Below are 21,567 nucleotides of genomic sequence, written 5' to 3'. Positions count from 1 at the left end.
CTTGGGAGAAGTATCGGAATGTTCGTGAATAGATAAAGGAGTTTGGGAAGTATAGTCATTTTGATGAGTGAGGCCCTACCCCAGAGCGTCAACGGGAGAGACTTCCACCTTTGGACCCGTTCTTGTAGGGAGTTAAGTGTTGCCATATGGTTGTCCTTGAATATATCGTTATAACTAAGGGACATATAAATACCTAGATAACGGACCCTTGAGCTCTCCCACTTGAAGCCATGATCATCTGTGAATTCAATGGTATTCGGCGTTAATGGGAACACCACTGATTTTGAATGGTTAGTTTTGAGGCCAGAGACTTGGCTAAATCTGATCACTTTGCGCATTATCGGGTTAAGATTATTTTGTGGGTCACTGACAAACAGCATGACATCATCAGCATATAGGGAGACCACTAGTTTGTTGGGACCTAGTGTAAGGACTCAGTGTATTTGGTATTCTCTCAATCTGGAAGCCAGGGGCTCCATCACCAGGGCGAAGATAAGGGCTGAGAGGGGGCATCACTGTCTCGTACCACGCTCTAGCCTGATACTGGGGGATCTAGTATTGCCAAGACTGATGTAGGATGTCGGATTGTTAGAGAGCAGTGAGACCAGCTTAAGGAAGAAATTCCCTAGCCCCATTTGTTTGAGCGTTGCAAAAAGGAAGGGCCATTGGACAGAGTCGAAGGCCTTCTCGGCGTCCAGAAGCACAGCTATTGCCTGCTGTGTCGGATCCAGTGCCTCAATGACGCCGAAAAGCCTACTAATGCCATATGTCGTATTGCGTCCCGGCAGTGCTCCAGATAAGATTTTGAGGTGGGAGTATTTTACGCATGATTTTTCAAATTAGAGCGTAAATGCAATTTCAAGAGAGTAAAAATTAGTTTTCTCCTCTGCAAGAGAGTAAAACTTATCCAACACATATGTTATGGGTATGAACACATTTTAAAAGGGTGCATGCTTTATTGTGTTGCTCGCTTAGCTGTCACAGATTTGGTCTTTCAGTTGGAAATTCACCATCATGCGTAAGAAGGCTATGCTGCTGACAAAAGAAATGCTACATTGCCATCTAGTGGTGGAAAGTATGTTTTTTTAATGAATAAATCAAAGCGTACACGGTACGCAGTACAAAATTAAATGGTCCGTATTTGCCATATTTACATGCGTAAAAGGGCAAGATCGCACGCTAACTGGTAGGCTGCGTCCCGGGATGAATCCGGCTTGGTCCCCCAGCACAAGTGCTGGCATTATAGGAAGCAGCCGGGTTGCTAGGATTTTGGCCAGAATCTTGTTGTCCAGGTTAATCAGGGAGATTGGTCGATAGGATGCACATTCTTCAGGGGGTTTCCCCTCTTTGTGTAGTAGTATCACAGTGGCCTCTCGCAGGGTAGGTGGTAGAATTCACCGCTCTGTGGCTTCCTCGTAGACCTGAAGTAGAAGCGGAGCTATGATATTCGCGTGTGCTTTATAGAATTCTCCGGTGAGCCCATCTGGGCCGGGCGCCTTGGTGTTCGGGAGCTGTTTGATTGCCCTATGGATTTCTTCCAGCGTTATTGGGGCGTTCGGGGGTTCACGTAGCTCCTCGGCCACCCAGTACAGCTTGGTGTCGTTTAGAAAGTCTCGGAGCAACTCGGGGTCGGTGCTGCCTTTGGAGCTATATAGGTCTTGATAAAAGTTACGAAACACCTCGACAATTCCTCTTCCGTGTAGACTCGGTTGCCATTGGCGTCACGGATGTATTCCACCCGAGTGGGCTTCTTGTCGATTGTCAGCATCCGGGCCAGCAGCGCTCCTGGCTTCTGGCCCTCACCATATTGCCGGATCTGGTGTCTGTGCCCGAGGAATTTCCGTTCTCGTTCCACTTTCTCTTTGAATCTCAGTAGTTCTCCTTTCAAGTCTGCTTGGGTCTGTGGTTCACTTGAGGCGTCGTTTTTGATTTCGAGTTCCTTTAGACGTTTTTCGCTCTCTGCCAGCTCTCGGCGAATCAGTTTCAGGATTTAATTTTCCTTCGCCATACATACTACACGGATAAAGCACTTTAATGTTTCCCATAAGGTGCCGGCGGAGCTGACTGAGGACTGGTCAATCTCCAGGAAGGACGCCATTTCTTGCTGCAGTTCAGTTGCGAACACCAAATCTGCTAGTGAGCCTGGCTTGAATCTCCAGTTGTGCCTAGATGGTGATGTATTTGATGACGTGAGTTCTAGTGTTACCATCGAGTGGTCTGAGAAGGAGCGTGGATGGATCTGCCCGGATCCCCAGTCGAATGGGCTGAAGGCTGATGTCAAAATATAGTCGATGCGGGAGCTGGTGTTGTGAACCGCCGAGTGGAATGTATATTCTCTGGCGTCTTGGTTGGAGTGTCTCCCCGTATCTATCAGGTCGAAAGTGTGGCATATTTCTTTGACTTGGAGACTCGCTTTGGACGGTCTGCTTGTTGGGTTGTGGGACTTATCTATTCTGGGGTCTAGTGGTGTATTGAGGTCTGCTCCCCAGATGATCGTTGCAGTGTCCTCCTTCCCGAGTTGCGTCATGATCCAATCAAAATTGTTTGGTCCGTCGATATTAGGTGCATATGAGTTTACAAGAACAATTTATTTCCCAGCTAGGAGGCCCTTTACTAACACTGCTCTCCCCTCCGTGTCTTTCTTGGATTCAATCAGATTGAAATTGTCTCTCCTGTCTATTAAGATGGCCACACCCCTGGCGTAGGATGAGTATGAAGAGAAGTACCTATGGCATCCCCATGACCGGGCCCATTGTAACTCTGCGGAGGGAAGAAGGTGGGTCCTCCTCTATCATGGCTATGCTGACTTTGTGTCTTCTGAGGTATTGGAGGATTTTCCTGGTTTTTGTTGGTTGATTGCCACTTCGGATGTTCCAAGTGGCAACTTTAAGCGGCGGCACTAGGTGACAGGTGGGTAGAGGGTGCTGTGCCGGGCGTGTTCGGTGGAATTCGTCTGGAGATCGAGTTTGTCCATTGTCTCAGCAGGGATTTGTGATCTTGGGGTGAGGTATGAGGTTGTGGTGATTCTTGATTGAGCAGATGATGGCGGTTCCTTATTACTACTTTCCCTCCCTTGCGCGGGCAGCCCCCAACTGGCCCGCGGTGACCCTCCCCTAATAAACAACTGAATGAATGTGGCTGCGCTTGGGGCGCTAGTACCCCTCCAAGAGGGATGTGGCTCCTGGAGTAACAGGAGAGTGATGCTGTGTCATTGGTTTACTAGTGACTGCAGCAATTGGGTGGTTGCCCTGATTGTTGCGTTAGGTATCATAATTTTATGGTGGGTCCCTTCTCGGTCGGTCTCTTCGTTGTGGTCTAGCGTTGTTGGGTCCGGGTCTGCACCCGGCCCGGTCAAGGTAATCATAGGCTTCTTCTGTTGTGTTGAAGAACTGAGACCTCCCTTCGTGTTGGATACAGAGTTTGGCAGGGAAGAGCATGGAATATTGAATTTGGTTGTCCTGTAAACGGCGTTTAATGGATGTGAATGTTCTGTTCTTCTTTGCGCCTGTACTGCTTGAGAGAAGTCAGGGAAGAAGTGGATCTGATCTCCATCAAATTGGAGGTTGCCTTTTTCTCTCGCCGCTCTGAGGATTGCATCACGGTCCTTATAGTTTAGGGGTTTTGCTATGATCGGGCGAGGGTTTGTGCTTGGAACTGGTCTGGTGTTGGGTACTCTGTGCGCTCTTTCGACGACAAACAGTTGGGATAGGACCTTGTCACCAAATAGATGTTTGCATATCTTTTCCACGTGATCTTCCATTTTGCCCTGAAGCTGCTGTTCTCTGATCCCCACCAGTCTGATGTTATTTCTCCGTGAGCGACCCTTTAAATCTTCGTTCTTGGCACACACTGCTTTCATCTGGGATTCCAGTGCAGATACCCTGGGGGATATGGAGGCTGCCCCGTCATCGAAGTCAGATATGCGTTGCTCGGCTGTGTCTAATCTGTCCTCATGTTTGTCTAGCCGATGTTGGAGCTGATCGACCTTTGAGGACAGCGTGTCCAGTTTGCAACCCAACCCTCAGATTCCCGCTTTTAACTCAAGTAGAATCCCCCTGATATCGAAATTCAGCGGCTCTTCATCAGCTTGGGGGGCCTCTTGTGTGGGTGATGATGGTCTGCTGTTGGGGTTGGGCGTTTTTGCTGAGGAGCCAGCCTCAAAGTTCAGTTTTCTTTGGGACTTATCTGTTTTCCCCATGGCTGCTCTGGCGGAGGTCGTTACTGGGTTGCCGGCTGTGCTGCAGGAGCGCTTGTGCATGGTCACCGGTGTTCTGAGACTTGTGTCATCGTTATGCGCCCGTTGCGCGAATTGGATTGGGCACCTCCAATGTGGTTGTGGATTGTGTGGTCTCTCACTACTGGTGGCTTATGGATCCTCCTGGTATGCTTTGGCGCTTGATTGTTGCCGTGCGGCGTGTGCTCGCAGTCGTTCAAGGGGCTCAGAGTTATAGGCACCGCACGTACACTGGTGGCTGATTCGAGCCTTTGTAGAGTAAACTAGGGACGCAGGCTGACCCGCGCCAGGCAGACTGGGGCTGGAGCTGGCTCTTGAGCATGCATTGAGGTTAATAGACTGGCGGACCAGTAATCTTTACGGACGTGTTTGTTTGTTTTGGACCCTTTACTGTTGGCGGTAAAGCTGGCTGGGTGGGCAGTGGGGTAGACGTCGTAGCCGCCGGAACAGTGGATCAGCGATCTGCCCCTCCTGCCGCACGGCGTGGTTCCGTCGGAGTGTGATCTACGGAGGTAGAAGGCAATAGTGAGGGGGATGGTGGTTTGAGCTGTAGTTCGTTATGCCCCGGGGTTTGCTGTAGCAGGGTAGGCCGCGGGGGTTGCCGCCGCACTGGTCTCACGCGGCGGCTGCAGATCTCAACCGAGGGCCCACGAACACTCGTCCAAGTGAGGGGGGCTGGTCGGGGCTCTAGACGCCCACCAGTGCCCGCGGCGCAATTGCGTCGTGGGGCTGTGGCAGACCCGGGACGCTCCTACCTTAGCTTTATCGGGAGCGGACCTGAGGTCTCCATGCCGATGCTCCGCCTCTTCGGAAGCCACCAGGTAGGCCCCTCCACCAGCCTCCAGGTTGGACACGACAGCCAGGCATCCAGACCGCTCGCGCCCCCAGGGCAATGTCGGGTCTCGTTCGGCGATCACTGCTGCACTCCGCTATCGCCACCAGTCGTCTCCTCTGGGAGGCGCGTAGTACGCGCTAGCTGCTCGGCCGTCTCCCCGTGCCACGAGCGCTCGGGCCGCCGTCGGCTGGGTCGCAGTGGATCTGGGGCTGCGTTTTGGGATCTTCTGTGCCGAGACGGGTTTCCCACACGTTTTGGGCAGCACGCAGCAGGCGAGAACGGTGTCACAGCAAGGGATTTTGACAGGATTTATAGGGAGCCACACGGAGCTCTCTAGGAAGCCGCCATCTTGGACGGCTCTCTAGCGCCCTCTTCCAGCCGACTCTCTTGTCGGTTAGCTCCAATCACAGCCTCCAGCACACCGAATCATTTACTAAGCGGTGTGGGCCCAATGTTTTAGCTTCCCAATTAGCCGATGACATTTCAAACAGGAGAGCTGCACTCTTACTCTCATGGTTAGGCCTGGATCACTTTGCTTGTTAGCACATAGGCATCTGCTGGCCATACTCCTTTCGAGCGCTGCTTCTATCGGTCTGAGGTCCTCAACCTCACTGAGTTGCAGGGGCAGGTATTGTAGGGATATACTTGTCAAGGCGTTCATCTGAGCGCAGCACTCTCAGATCCCAAAGTAATACACAATAGCCAGATCATCCTCCACAGTCCCTCAATAGGCATACGTGTACCTCCTGCCGAAGGGGAGTTGTTATACCGGATCGCCTGGGCACCAATCTGGCCACCCCTGTCTCGCTTGGGCTAGATATGTATTTTTTTTTTATTTGTTTGTTTTAACACCTCAATAACATACAGACATTACCATATACATTTCTTTATGTCAATGCACAACACTTGTCTGCTCATTCCCTGTACCGTCAACTCCCCCTACGCCCCCTTGGCCTACCTTGCACCTCACAGTTCTACAACTTCTTGCTTACTCTCCTTCACCACCCCTGCTGTCCATTTCCTCCTGTGCGGGACTGTGTTCCGATACCCGATTACCCAACGTGGGTGGCAGCCAGCTCTGCAATCAACTGCCTCCAGGGCTCCACCCACTCCCCCTCTTGGTCAGAATTCCTGTTTACCGCCTCTTGCCATACTACAGTTTCTGCATTCACCCATTTCAGCAGATTCACCCACCATAACTGTACCACGCTTGTGCTAGATATTTATATTGTAAGTGTCGGGAGTGGCGGCCGACCGCTCTGCCGTCCACACTTCAGGACTCCCACCTCTGCTGCCGTCCCAGCCATGCTCACCCCCACTCCGGGGGAAAGGACTCCCAGCAGAACTCACCGGCACCAGATGGAGCTGCGCTGTGCGTGCTCACCCCAGGCTGCTTCGTGGGCTGTGGCGGACCGTGCCTCTGTGGAGGCCCTGGCAAGAGCCTTAAATTCCCCCTCCATCCGCTACGGAACTCCCTGTAGTTGCAGACGTCACAGTTGGGAGGGTGATGGAGGGGGGGGTCCCCATGCCCTTCTGTCCTCCATTAACGGCAGGCAGGGCCCCGGCTAGCCGAACCGAAGGAATCGCAACTATTTCAGTCACCGGTCACTGAGGACAGCTCACTACGCAGCCGGCGCAGGATCTCACACAGTTGTAGATTTGCACAGGAACTATCTCCAGGCCCGACACTGAGACATGCAGTGCCCGGGATCCTTCTCTTCGTGTTCCGGTGGGCTACAGCACTGGATTAGGCATTCAAAAGGATTAATTATGCCCGGATTGCCGGCGAGTACAGAGCTTCACAATTAGGCGGCCATTTCTTGCGGCTGCTCAACAGCACTCCCCATGCTTTAATTTTCTGAGCAAACAGTCATGAATATGTTGACACCACGCATTATCTGCTTCAGGGAACGAATCTACTGAGTTGCCCTTTAATTTCGAGACCACTTTAAACAGTTCCCTCGACTTGGATTTAGCTGTTTCAATTCTGGCATTTAATTTATATTCTTTAGCTTTCAGCACAAGGTTCTTATATACCTTCACAGAGGACTTATGATGATGATCTGCTCTTCGTTTTGCTGCCCTGGCAATAAGAACATCGGAACAAAGCCACAATTTAAGAGTGGATGCGTTCTTATGAGAAGGCTGTTTCAGAGGGGCCTGAAGTTCAAAAGACTGATTAATGGCTTTCCTTAATGCTGACGTAAAGTCATCCAAAGATGTCATCATCCAAGCAGGGGAAAGGGGGAAGGGCAGTGGGTGCAAATGACTCATGTGTAATCCCTTTAGAATTCCTAATAGGGACACTTTGTTTAGTAGGTGCGTGGAATTTCACCGTCTCTGTGTAGGTAGATGCTTCAAAGGTGATAGAGAAATGGTCTGACCAGGGACAGGTCTGGGTTTTAACATTAGCAATCTCCATATTATGAGATACTATCCATTCAAGGGTGTTACCACCAACATGTCTGTCCCGTAACATGTTGTGTGAAACCAAGATTTAATAGTGTATTTAAGAGGGATGCAGCATCTTGGCATGCAGGATCATTGACTCTGGACACACGTGGGTCTGCTGGTCTCATCTTCGTGGAGTGAAGGTTTGGTCAGAGGAGCCTACATTTCTATCTAATCTATAACAGGAACTGATGGCATGAGACAAATGATAAGCATAAAAGTTTTGGCCTACACGGGGGTACTTTCAGAACCCATTGGCAGATATATCGGCATTCCAACCCCTGTACCCGGGCGTTCATAAAACCCATTGCCCCAGACCCAGGTGTCTGCCTCATGGGTTTTGATCTACCTGATGCCTCATGATATGGACGGACATGTGTTAGTCTGGACGATGTTATATTGGTGCATAGGATTAGGACTTTGGTGGGTGTCCTCGGCTTGTCTCTGCTAGGGGCCAGATGTGTATCTATATCAAAGAGTGGAAGGGCAAGTGACCAGTGGATTGTGGCATGGTGGGGTGGGGGTTAAGAGAGCGGAGGCAGGTTAGTGGAGATGGATGTGCACATGGGCTGGGGCCTTGTCTGGTCTCACACAGTGCAGTGAGCTCATCTGGGCTGGGATGATACTGATGTTGCAACAATGAATGGCTGAACTTCCGTGAGGACGGGGCTTGTGCGGAGTTGGCAGGAGGCAGCCGTGGCCTGGGCTGTCTGTGCAAGGCACTGGGCAGGGGAGAAGCAGTACAAGAGATCATTTTTGGGCCTAGTAAAAGATGGCGTTCGGTGTGTCACAAAATGGAGTCTCTAGGCATTAATAAAGGCTTGGATATTCATGTGTTTACTGCTGTTAGTGCGAATAATAGGCAGGAGAGTGGGGGTGTCTCTGCCCTTTGGCACACTTAGGATCTCTTCAGTGCGGGAACGGTGAGGGAGGTGGCGAAGACCACCTCTCCCCCAACACTGGCATAACCTCAGTGTTCAAAATTAGGTTTGTTACAAATAGACAGATTTTAAGCATTTGCGAAAAATCAGGGCAACTCGTCCACCATTGCCCATATCCTGGTCTACATGTAAAATATCATAGCCCTTAGGAATGGCGAGTAATGTGGAGTGGTGGGCAGCGTTATGAAGCCAAGTCTCGGTGAGAGCCATAATATGAGGTTTTGATTCAAGAATAAGGTCAGCTACCTCTATGGCATGGCAAATCAAAGAGCGCTTGTTAAGAAAAAAGCATGCATTTAAGGATTTAATGCAACAAGGGGTTCGATAAGTGAGGGGGTTCTGGGTTAGGTAATAAAGTAGAACTAATACCCTGCAGCTCCCTATTTGCAGAAAATTTGGCAGAATCTTTAGTCAGGTTGTGATTGCTAGAGAAAGAGGAAGCAGAGGCAGGTATCTGATGGGTGTCTGTTTTAAACATCGGTAAACGCGCTACTTGAGCATGAGAGGAGGGTAAGTAGCCAGTCTTACCCTCCGACTCCTCTGAATAGCAGAGAGTAGGCTGCAGAGTGTGGACATAGTGTGAACATAGTGTGAGCGCAGGGGAGATCACAGCAAGGCGACGATGGTGATAGTTGGGAGGAAGGGTGAAACATGTATTTAAGCGAGCTTACCTAAGGTTAGAGGAGTTCTGGTCCTTGGTACTTGGGGTCCAAACAGCAATTGCCCTTTTCTTCTTTTGTATGCCTGGGCGAGAGATGTCCGTGATCTAAAAGTTAAGAATGGAAAGGAAGGGGTAGGGCTAAGCAGGTGGGTTGGGCTTAAGCCATGTGACATAGCACTTGCACCGGTTCACCAACAGCAAAAGAAAAGATCCTGGAGGGCTGCTTATAAGCAGGGAAAAAGGGCAGCAAAACAAGAATGCACCAAAAGATGAGCAGTTATTGATAGGTGGGTGGGGTTTAGGTCACATGACATATTATTATTATCCACTTGCAGAGCTTGCAAACTGTGAGTTGACTACTTGTGCATGCACTGTTGATTGATCTTCTGAGCCAATTGGGCAGATTCTGAAAAACATCCCTAATTACCTATTCGAGAGGGCTCTGTCTTTTGAATTCCCACTGTTTGCAGTTCTTTAAGGCGTTTTCCAACCTGTTTCTTCCATGCTACCTATTTGGTCCTACGTGGAATGTGAATTCCATATAGTAGCTTCTTTTCTCCCAATGCATGCCCATTCTCTTTTCTTACCCTTTAGGCAATCTCCCTGGTAACCATCACTTCAGCGAGGGGAGTGAGTGAACGCAAACTCTGGTGAACAATTTCTTCTTTTCAAGAAAAACAGTTGCTTTTAGAGTAGCACAATCTTGCTTGCTCTGAGTTCCACTTTTCTCAGACAATACATCTTCTAGTCTTTTCTCTTCCTCTTCCCACCAGTACAAAAGAGAAATTCCATCAGTTGGATCCCAAGAGGGCCCAAGATTTTTAGTTCCTCAGACAATGGTATTTCGTAAAGATGACCAGTTTTTAATCAGCTTTTCGTGTGCTTGAACTGGCAGAGCCCTTAACAGACTGTCCTTTGTTAGATGTATTGTAACTTGCATCTCAGTGTACTATAATCTGGTGGACAGGAAAGTGACTATGGCTGATTTATGGGCTGGCCGTGACTGCAGAGAGGTGTCACTTTGACATTTGTCAGACTTGCATCCATGCATTGTTTCAATAAACATTGCCTGGAGAGGATGCCTGTTTCGATCATTCAACCCACCAAAGTTGTCTGATATAGATGATAGTCCCTCTCTTTCCTCCCTCAAAGCCCAGTTATCTAACATGAGGAATCTGTGGAAGAAATACAATGGAGGAACAATGGAAGAACACATTACTTAGGTAATGTTCTTTCTGATGGGACTAGTCCTACCTCTCTCAAATTCATCATAATCCTCCCACCTACCAACCTCTCTGATGAAATGCCTGGAACTTGTGGCAGCTCTGCAGCATATCAGCCTTGGAGGTCGTGGAGTTCAGGCAACTTCATTTATACCATCCATGGTGTTCCATCCATAGTCCCGATCAACGACAATGCTGAGCGAGCCACCATTAGCCGTGGTGCACCCTGTAGTGATTGAAAATGTTTCTGAAGATAGTCTATGCCTGTAGAATATCTCACAGATGAGGAATCAGTCAGAAGAAGGGATTATCCATCAGAATTACTGAAAGTATGTGCATCCACATGGGAATTGATAGTGTTTTTGTAGTCTTTGTTAATTAGTCCCAAACACTGAAACTTAATTAGTTCAGAATTGAGTGCTATGCCAAAGTACTGGATTTGCAGGACACTTGTTGAATACAGATTGGAGGATGCTGGTGTGTTATAGAATAACCTGCCCATGACACTGTCAGAAGGCTTGGTATGGCAGTTGGTGCTGTAGGGACTCAAGAACAGTTAAGTGGGCCTGGTAGGAGGGGTTATTTGAAGGGGAGGTACTGCAAGGGAGGGTCAGGAGAGGGAGCAAAAAGAACAACTTGGGTAGAAATCATCTCTTTAAAGAAGGAACAGGTTACAGTGTGTGCTACAAGCAGTAGAAAGTGCTGGTAGCATTTGGCATAGCAAGAACATGGTGCAGCACACAGTGGAGCAGAATTATGGGAGTGTTAGGAAGATTGTATGCTCTTTGGGTGCACTACAACAACCCTGACCTCCTGGCAATAGGAACCCAACCTTTGGTATAAGTCTGTACTACACAGGTTGGCAGCGTGTTGAGCAGCCAGGCTTATCTCAAGAGGGGTCAATGTGAGCTGTAGGGGAGTTACTCAGAGATTCACAGTGACAAGTATTCAAATAAATGCTTACACACAAGGTTTCTTGATTAAACAATTATTAATTTAACAGTCAGTCAGCCTTCTTCAGAAGGGGGCAATATAATAGTATCCACGTACTGGATCGAGACCCAAATCTTTCCTTTAATGACATGTCTTCACAATAGGGTTTGGGCAGTTTTATTCAAAATGGTTTCGCAAAAACAAAAAGATTTTTAGGAAAACTTCTATTATTCTGTCATAAAAGGCTGCCCTCAGAATGAAATAACATTAACTTTATTCAGTTTCATTTGAGGGCAGGTTTTTTAGTTGATAAAGACCCCACTCATCCCTGGTGGATTTGTCTTCTGGGAGGTGGGAATACTTGATGTAGTTGGGACCTACAGTCCTCACGTCTATTTCTTCTTCATTTTGATTTTCTTTTTTCTTGATGTTGATAACCTGACACAGGTTCTCTGTGTTTCTGTGTGTATAATAGACAGTGATGATCCTAGATTAATCCTTAGCTTCTTTAGGGTAGATCACACTGTACTCTGGCTTCTTGCATTAGGATGTGCCAGTGCAGTGTTATGGTAAGCCGACCGGTTTCAGTGGTAAACAACCACTTTCATCAGGGCCGTAACAGCTTAGCCAGTGTATTGCGGTTGGAATGTAGAGGCTGAATGTAGCTTCTTTTCATCCAATTGGACCAAACTGTATGAATACAGAGCGGGAAGGGGAAGGAGGGACGAAGAGAAGGTACATTCGTGAGAGATGTTATGGCTATACATAGTGTCTATTTATTGCCTGATGTGGTAGGTGTCTTACCCTCCACTCTGTGTCTTCTCTGCCTAGGAAGGTCCTTGATGATTCACATGTAGACTTCAGTTCTACTGCAGATATCACTGTTAATCCAATTTCTGCATAGGATACCCAACTATAGACCATTAAATAGATTGGGGTCATTTACTACATCGTGGTATCCATTTTTTATGACATGGCTTTAATTACCTCTTCAATTACTTAAGGCAAAGTTCATAATGAACGAAAAAAGTACCAACATATCTCTAGTTGTGTATGTTAATAAGGTACAGATTGGCCAGACCCGGTGAGTGGCAAACACAGGGGTTTAATACCATAATGCAAGTCTGTACACAGGATACCACCTTTGTGGGAAACTGGATTGGGGTTTAGCTTTTGATTTTTGAACGGAGTGCACATGTATGCTGTAATACAGTTGAACTGACCTGTTGACCTTAAGGTCTTTGTCTTATAGATGCGGGTCATACAGGTGAAATCTTTGACGGCTGGGTTCTGGCAGGCAAACTCTGCCATGGCACCACACTGTATAGGGTACAGGAGATGCACAGAAAAGACAAAAAGCAACGAGGAGCCTGTTGGTCAATGTAGCCTTGTTGCGCTAAATAGCATAAAAATGGCAATTGCTAGCCCTGCTGGAGCCAAACATTCCGAACGTGGCATGTCCTTTTGATTTTGAATGTTACCTTATAGATCCGTGCTGCGCGGGATACGTAGCTTGTCTGCAGTTCGTCTCCCCGAGCCGCTGTGTAAGCCGTGATAGTCCTGCGGCTTGAAAAAGGCATGTGATCTTGCTCACATGATGTATTCTGTGCGCGTGCATCCCGATTGGAGCATGCGTGGTTACTGTTTAGGGAGGGGCTAGTATGTGTGTAGTACTTAGCGTACGAGTGCTGGGAAATGTAGTCGCTAAGGCTATGTATATCTTTGTCGTTTTTTGTGTAATGATTGTAGTCCTTTTGTATATGGTTCAACCCGTGTTTATCTTTGTTCAGCTACAGTTTACCTAGTTCTCGGTAATGTTACCCAGTGATTAGTAAATTTGAATTTGATTTTGATACATTTTGCAACGGCATCCGTAAGCACAACTAAATGGATGTCAGTCAACCATCACAGATGGGATGTGATTCAGTTATACACAGTGCAGGTGTTGGTTGGGGATGACCTAGGGGGTTTGATAATATGTGCCTTTCCCAATGAATTCCCAGTGACAAATGACAAATTAGACTCTGGTTCTTCACATTGCATTACGTAGGACACAGCTGAGCCTGAAGTCCAGTTAATATCTATCTGACTCAATCCACTGCCTGGTAATTAGGTGCTGTAAATGTGTCTAGATCCCAGTATAACATCTACATGCCATGTCCTGTATTCAAATTTCATAAAGAATTTGGCATAGTTGATCCAATATCCTCACTGTGTTACTCTTTCGTAATGCTGCAAGGGTTTGCCAAGATGTCGGTTCATTTAAGCCTCTTGCATCTGATTTTAATCTAAATATCCATTGCTGCTCACGGCGAAATAGTAGGTCATGCAGGTTTCCTCCTGTTGATGGAGTGTTCACTTTCTCAATGATGGACCATGTAAAACTATCAGGAACATGGTTTTTGCTGACCAAATGTTCTACCATCGGTGCTGTTAGTTTTCTTGTTCGAATACATGAACGATGTTCAGCCAACCTGGTCCTAATGGGGCGTGTTGTCATCCCTATGTAGTGCAGGTTGCAAGGACAGGTTATGATATAGATAACATTCTTTGTGTTACAATTGGTGAGGTCCTTTTGCATCCAGGGGTATTTCAACCCAATGTTGATCTCTTTAGTTCTGGTAGTGCTTGCACAGGAGCTACATGTACCACATGGGCCATGCCCTCTTGGTTTTTCTTGGTTCCATATTGTTGTCTGTGATGGAGTAACCGGCTCTTTAAAGGTATGCATCAATGAGTCTTTTAGGTTTTTTCCTCTTTTGATTTCAAATCTGGGGGATTGAAGTTGGGATTCACCAACATTCAGTATCGGCCAGAGTCTTAGTACCTCTTTTTTTATTTTGTTGGTTCAACTGTATTACAGCATACTTGTGCACTCCGTTCAAAAAGCAAAATCTAAACCCCAATCCAGTTTCCCACAAAGGTGGTATCCTGTGTACAGACTTGCATTATGGTATTACACCCCTGTGTTTGCCACTCACCGGGTCTGGCCAATCTGTACCTTATTAACATACACAACTAGAGATATGTTGGTACTTTTTTCATTCATTATGAACTTTACCTTAAGTAATCGAAGAGGTAATTGAAGCCATGTCATAAAAAATGGATGCCATGATGCAGTAAATGACCCCAATCTATTTAATGGTCTATACTTGGGTAGCCTATGCAGAAATTGGATTAACAGTGATATCTGCAGTAGAACTGAAGTCTACACGTGAAGCATCAAGGACCTTCCTAGGCAGAGAAGACACCGAGAGTGGAGGGTAAGACACCTACCACATCAGGCAATAAATAGACACTATGTATAGCCATAACATCTCTCACGAATGTGCCTTCTCTTCTTCCCTCCTTCTCCTTCCCGCTCTGTATTCATACAGTTTGGTCCAATTGGATGAAAAGAAGCTACATTCAGCTTCTACATTCCAACGGCAATACAACTGGCTAAGCTATTACAGCCCCGATGAAAGTGCTCTTTTACCACTGCAACCGGTCGGTTTACCATAACACTGCACTGGCACATCCTAATGCAATATGCCAGAGTACAGTGTGATTTACCCTAAAGAAGCTAAGGATTGATCTAGGATCATCACTGTGTATTATACACACAGAAACACAGAGAACCTGTGTCAGATTATCAAAATCAAGAAAAAAGAAAAATCAAAATGAAGAAGAAGTAGACGCGAGGACTGTAGGTCCCAACTACATCAAGTATTCCCACCTCCCAGAAGATAAATCCACCAGGGATGAGTGGGGTTCTTTTTAAACTAAAAAACCTGCCCTTAAATGAAACTGAATAAAGTTAATGTTATTTCATTCTGAGGACAGCCTTTTATGACAGAATAATAGAAGTTTTCCTAAAAATCTTTTTGTTTTTGCAAAACCATTTTAAAGGCAATATAATAGTAACACACAAATACACTCCAAAATCCACACTCTTAATATTTCTAAATCAGTAAGTACCCTTTTGGGATGGCACACATACAGTAACTAGGACACTGTGGACATTAATACACCATTGTTTGCATTTAGAATCAGACTTAAGAATTTGGCAAAGAAAAAGGTTATTAGAACAGAAGAAGAGATGACACAAATATTCTGAAGCAGGTAAGTACTTTTGGTAAACCCCAATGCAAAGTTAGTTAACCCCTTCCCGGGAGGAAGACAAACAATGTCAGAGGGAAGAAGAGAGTCATTCAGGGAGCCGGGCTAGGCCAAAGTCAATTGGGCAAAAATCTAGGTGAGCTGAAGCACTTCTTGCAGGTTACTAAAAGTCTTGCACAATGTTTTAGAAGTCTTTGTAGAAAAGAAGAATTCAAAGCAGGGCACAAGCTGTTTAGGCTTGTGAAGTAAAGAAGCTATCAGCAACTCTACAGAGCAACCACAACAGTTCTCACCTACAGAGACAAGTGCAGTTAGACAACAAGAGGTAAATTCTCTTAGACTGTACAGTACCTTTAGGTTGAAGAAAAAGGGCAGCAGATGACTTCAGTTCCTGTGCAGCTCTGCAGTTCCTGGTGTTCCTGGGCCTCAGTCGTGGGTACAAGAGGGAGGACGTCTGGGGACTCCTGCACTGCAATGGGACGATCACTGATCGCAACTGGCAATCTTCAAACAAGTGGCACTTCAGTATTTCAGCTCCTTGCGTCTACCACAAATAGCAACATTGCGATTCCTGGCTGTCAAGATGGGCTTTCCTTGCATCTGGGGTCCAGCACTCTGTTGAGGTGGCTCAGGCTCGGTCAGTCCTGCTTCCTGGGAGTCAGGAGGATCTTCCTGGAGCTCTTGGCCAGCTTAAAAGCAACGCACATGTTCTGGTGTTCCTCTTCCTGGCTATTCGGTTCTAGCAACAGCTGCAGTGGAATTTCAACCAACTCCGAGAGGATGTCCAGGTGGCTTACACTGGAGTTGATTGGTCCCACCAACACAAAGGGAGAAGTTGTCCTTGCTGGGGCTTCTCTGTCAATACTAATTTGGAGTTCCAGCACAGCAGCAGTGCTTCACCGGGCAAACCAACGGTCCAGGAGTTGCAGCAGGCGTCTTCTTCAAGTTCTTCTTTGGATTCCTTCGTCCAGTGGTCGACTCTGCCTTCCAAGCCAAAAAGCCTCACCTTTTATGCAGGTTTCTCCCATTCATTCCAGCCTAGCTGTCAGTCACTCAGCAGGGTGGCTGTCCTTGCTGGACAGCCAGCCGGCCAATCACCTAAGAGTGCATTCCTGTCTCCTAGGAGACCAAGCACAGGGAGTTTCTGGCACCTCCCTCGCTTCCTGCCCCCACCAGACACCCTGGAGCCAGAGGCAGGCTTCACTTGTGAATCCTGCCAAAGACAAAATGAACAAAGGGACCAAACCTGGTTTGACGTGCGTGCAGAGTAAATCTCAAGAAGGGCCGTTCCACAAAGAAATGGCGTAAAAAGACGACCAGGGCCATTTTGACAAAAATAGCACCCTTGCATGCTTTACTGCAGCTGCAAACACAGCCCTTGGTAAATGCACACCACAGTAGTTAAAAAACCACTGCCACCAGCAATTCATCGAGGAAAGGGTAACATAAAAATGTAAAATGAGAAGCTAGACAAAGGGGATACTAAGTAAATCCTCCAAAACCCTATTGTAAGATAGTGTGTGCTGGGTCTAGAAAGTTACAAGTGTAAGTAAAGTCAATTTCACTTCACTGTTCTTGGAAACAGTAGTTTATCCAAGAGAAGGTATTAAAACATTTGGGAAATCTGGAAGGCTTCCCTGTGTCACTGCACTGAAGGTGCTGTGTGGCACAATGCAAAAGATGCTGCTTATGGAGTTTGTCAGACTCCACAACCAAAAGAAACGCAGAGTTCAAAATCACATTAAAATACATGAGAGAGTGGGGAAAAAAGGGTCTCTCTCTCAAGGCAAAAAAATAGTCATAGAGTACAGCAAAAGAGCTGAGGGTCTCTAAGGTAGAGGGGAATTGGCACATTTCTGAGAATTCTCCCTAACAGAGTGGCATCAGGAGTCCCTTGCAAGGAAAAGGTGTGGTTCATGCCCCGATGCTAAAGCAAATTGTGGTAGGAATAAATGCCTATCTGTTTATTTTTTTCGTCATTGGACAATTTCTATATTATTTATAGTTGTGAATTTCACTATTTTAAAGAGCATAGTTTTGTGCTTCAGTAACATATGTTGCAGTGCATGCGTATGCGTTTTCTCCAAAGGGTATTTGATTAAGACATGCATCCTTTCTGATAAGAGTTGATTGTGTGCTAGCTCATTATACTTGACATATTTAGTAATAAACTTATTTTTCTTACAGATTTTGGTTTCCTTGTGTGGACTCCTACTCTGAACTGTGCACATGGAAGCTGGAATTCACAGTTGATGCTTCTATGGTGGCTGTTTCAAATGGGGATCTGATAGAAACCATCTACACCCATGACATGCGAAAGAAGACCTTCCATTATATGCTGGCTATCCCAACTGCATCGCCCAACATTGCTCTGGCTGTGGGGCCATTCGAAATCCTGGTTGATCCTTACATGCATGAGGTAATGACCTTCATAGTGTTGCCAGCCTTTAAAAAAGATGTACTTGTAGCATTTACTGGTATTTCTGATAAGGCCTGTGTAGCTTGTCAGATGATCACATGTACATGTGTTTCTGATGCTTGTGAATCTGCTTAGAATCGCATATAGTCGACATCTAGTGGTAATCGCAGAGTATTGCATCTGTCTTTCGAAAGGGGACGTCGACATGGGCGTGACTGTAACACTATCGCTAACGTGACGTGCAGTGTACCCAAAATCCCTCGCTCCCTCAGATTGTTTTTTTCCGCTATCCTAGTTCGTCGCCTAATGCTGAGCTCGCAAGAGTTAATATTGCTCACTTTGTCCCAAGACCTCTGGTCGTCTAGTCTCCCGACTAATTCTCTCGACGACTGACTCGTGGACTTTCTGCCAGTGAAGACATCCACAACTGCTCGGCGAATGCTGAATTGCTCGACGATTGCCGACCACGTGGCCTCAGCCCTCCTGTCAGGCCCTTACAGTAGGGAGAGTGGGGCCCTGGGTTTATTCTTCTTCAAGAATGTATTTCCTTGTCCCTTCTTTCTCCATTTGGTCTGGCTGCTGTCACCCTCTGTTATGGAGAGAACGCCCTTTAAATTTTTCCTGTCGTGTAACGGCAAGCTTCCATGGAAGGACACCCATCACCATTGCAATCGGTGTCTGCCTCGTGACCACGACGAGCGCTCATGCAAGTCCTGCAAGCTCTTTTGACCCAAAATGTTCAAGGACAGGCGTACTAAATGGTGGGCGGCCTACACTATGCAGGCCGAAGCCATTCCCCCATTGGTGCTGTCGCTTCGGATGACAAGAAATCCATCAGCAGCCATGGCTCTGAATTGGAAGCCATTGACCTTTCGGCGGAACCTTCAGGCTCCCAGGTGCCCGTCCCCAGCCCGACAGATGGGCCATAGGCTCTGTTATGGGGAGTTCACACCAAGGGCACACAAGCACCACAAATACCTAAATACACAACCCCTAAGGCCTCCTCGACGGAGACATTGAAGAAGCACGCAGCTCCAACATGGCCGCCAAAAACATCGGCGCCTCCCGAACCTCAACCGTCTTCGCTGAATGCGACTGGGCATTCTGGAAAGGGCGTTCACCCAAAAAAAACATACGGTTGCCGACACACCGTCCAAGGGCGCGCAAGCACCTAAGGCTTTGGTGGAGTCGTCGATGACAGCGGCGCCATCGGGCACGTCGAGACCTTCCATTCAGCTGCTGAATGTCTGTCAAAGCCTTGCGGCTATTAGTTTGCCAGCTACAGAACACAAGGGCCCACCCTCTCGTCGAGAGGAGTATTATGAAGCCCCCCCAAGCCTCTCTTGAAGGCCTTATTAGGACAAATCTTCCCCTTTTGGGCCATCTTTTCCACCTCCAGACCCTTCTGCATCTTCCCTATGGACTAAGGAGAGATTTGAAACCTATATGGACAAAATGGCCCAATTTATTGACTTTTCAGACAAATATATCACTCCCAAAAGACCCAGGGAAGAGGACTCCTGCCCCATTCCACATAAATTGCAGACGTTTCCCATGTCTGCACAAGGCCACCAAGAGGATATCTTGGATGTCTCAGAGCAGGAGGATACTTATGAGGACATTCATCTATTTTCTCAGGACACTACTGACCAAGACTGGGATCAGGATCAGTCAGGGGATCAGGGCCCTTGGCTATCACCAACACACACCCCTGACCCGGACATAATTTGTCTAGATCCCCCTTTTTCGCCTCCACAAATGGAGTTGTCACCTGTTGATGACCCAATGGTATTCAGCGCCATTTTAAAGAGAGCGGCCTGATCACTTTGCCATCGCAACACATGAGGCAGCCCCTGACTCTGACTGTGTTGAGGATATCCTTAAGGAGATGCCTCTGACTAGTCAGGCCATCCCCTTACTCAATTCTATAAAGAAGCGCCTATCTCCTTCTTTGTTGTCACCGTCTCCTTCCGACCAACTGTACACATGGGTTCATACCACACCAGACTCCTTGGTGGTTACAACCACTAGGGAGGGTGCGGGGGTTCCACTATCCACAATGGAAGCCCCGCCGGATAAGCATTGTAAGAAACGTTAGGCTTTCAGAAAACGAATCACTGCCTCTGCGGCCTATTCAACTAGGATCGCAAACAATGCAACTCTTGCAAGCTACAGCGATGTCCAATGGGGCCTGGTCCAGGATGGCCTTCAAGACGTCCCAGAACCCACCCGATCACGCCTGCTGGCCGTTGTGGCTGAGGCAGGCAGGTTACCCACAACCTATTAAAAAATACTCTGGGAAAGCTGTCGATGATGCCCTTGAGACTGCGAAGGAGCACGAAATGCTGAAATCACTCGGCCAGATCAAGGCCAAGCCCTTCCACCATCATAGAGGCTCTAACTCCCACTGTTCCTTTCGTGGACAATCCTTTTCCTGGTCTCCCCATGGACAATATGGCTCAGGAAGTACCCCCTGGTCCTCCGGCCAAGGCTCTTCCGGTTACAACCTTACAACCAGTATCAACAGAGAGTTCCTCGTAGAGGCAAGGGTAGAGGTCTGAACCCTACTCCTAGAGGCTCACTGGCCTCCACCTCAAAGTGACTTGCCGGTTCGGGTCTCCTCCCACGCTTCCCCGGTCGGGGGTCGCTTGTCATAATTCATTCACGCCTGGGAGGGGATCATATTAAACCAGTGGGTGTTAAGGACCGTTACCCACGGCTACTGCATCGAGTTTCACCCACCACCTTGATACCGCCCACCGAAGAGCAAACGCCTGTCACCAGAACACATGCGCATCTTGCTGGGAGAGGTTCAAGTGCTTCTGGAAAAGAGCGACGTAGAAGTCGTCCCCATTCACCAGGCAAATAGGGGTTTTTATTCAGTGTACTTCCTTGTACCCAAAAAGGATCTCACCATGCGCCCTGTGTTAGACCTGCGCCTAGCGAACAAGTATTCAGAATGACAACACTGCAGGAAGTAATCCCACTGCTGCTGCAGGGGGATTACATGGCCACATTGGATATGAAAGATGCATACTTTTATATTTCAATGTTGCCAGCGCACAGAAAGTACCTCAGGTTCATGATAGTAAACACCCTCTATGAGATCAAGGTTCTCCCCTTCAACATTGCCTCGGCTCCACAGGTGTTCACGAAGGTACCGCCGGTCGTAGCTGCTCCTGTGCAGACAGTGCATCCTTACCTCGACGACTGGCTCATAACGGGATTTGTACGGAAAATGCCAAACAAATACCCTGAAGACTGTAGATCTCCTCTTCAAACTAGATTTCTCGATCAACGAGAAATAGTCCAGTCTAAATGCCAGCCAAGTCACAGTTTCTGGGAGCTCTAATTTAGAGCAAAAATGGCCTTGCCTTTCCTTGCAACGAGAGGGTTCAAAACATGCTGTTCCAGATCCCTCACTTTGTAACCAGTCACAAGGCGACCATACGCAAAGCCAGGCGACTGTTAGGAATGATGGCCTCCTGCATCTACCTAGTTCCACACGCTTGCATGCTCCCCATGTAAGAGTGACTCTCTAGCCAATGGTGTCAGGCCAGCGGACAGTGAGATCATCTAGTGGTTATCTCGGCAGCACTTGTTCACTCTCTACAGTGGTGGTCAAGGGCAAAGCTTCTGCAGGAGAAAACCTTCACCTTCACCAGTAGAAGCCACTTCTACCAAAGACTCCTCTCTGACGGGTTGGGGAGGAGGACACGCCTCCTTCATCAGACGGGGCACGGCATGTATTTCCCAGTGGTAGCATCCA

The 21,567-nt window shown here is 47.5% G+C and overlaps 1 protein-coding gene across 2 annotated transcripts in view; it reads left to right on the top strand.

Annotated features, from left to right (window-relative positions):
• TAF2 (TATA-box binding protein associated factor 2) overlaps positions 1 to 21,567 on the top strand; it is a 2,148,555-nt gene that overhangs the window by 178,733 nt on the left and 1,948,255 nt on the right. For both annotated transcript variants that reach the window (XM_069621552.1, XM_069621551.1), the window contains exon 6: positions 17,567 to 17,798. In XM_069621552.1, the coding sequence (XP_069477653.1) occupies positions 17,567 to 17,798 (232 nt within the window). The remainder of the gene's footprint in view (positions 1 to 17,566; positions 17,799 to 21,567) is intronic.

The sequence above is a fragment of the Ambystoma mexicanum genome, chromosome 5q, assembly GCF_040938575.1.
Source record: "Ambystoma mexicanum isolate Mex_15411 chromosome 5q, UKY_AmexF1_1, whole genome shotgun sequence".
NCBI lineage: Eukaryota > Metazoa > Chordata > Amphibia > Caudata > Ambystomatidae > Ambystoma > Ambystoma mexicanum.
This window is presented reverse-complemented; position numbering and strand designations above follow the sequence as displayed.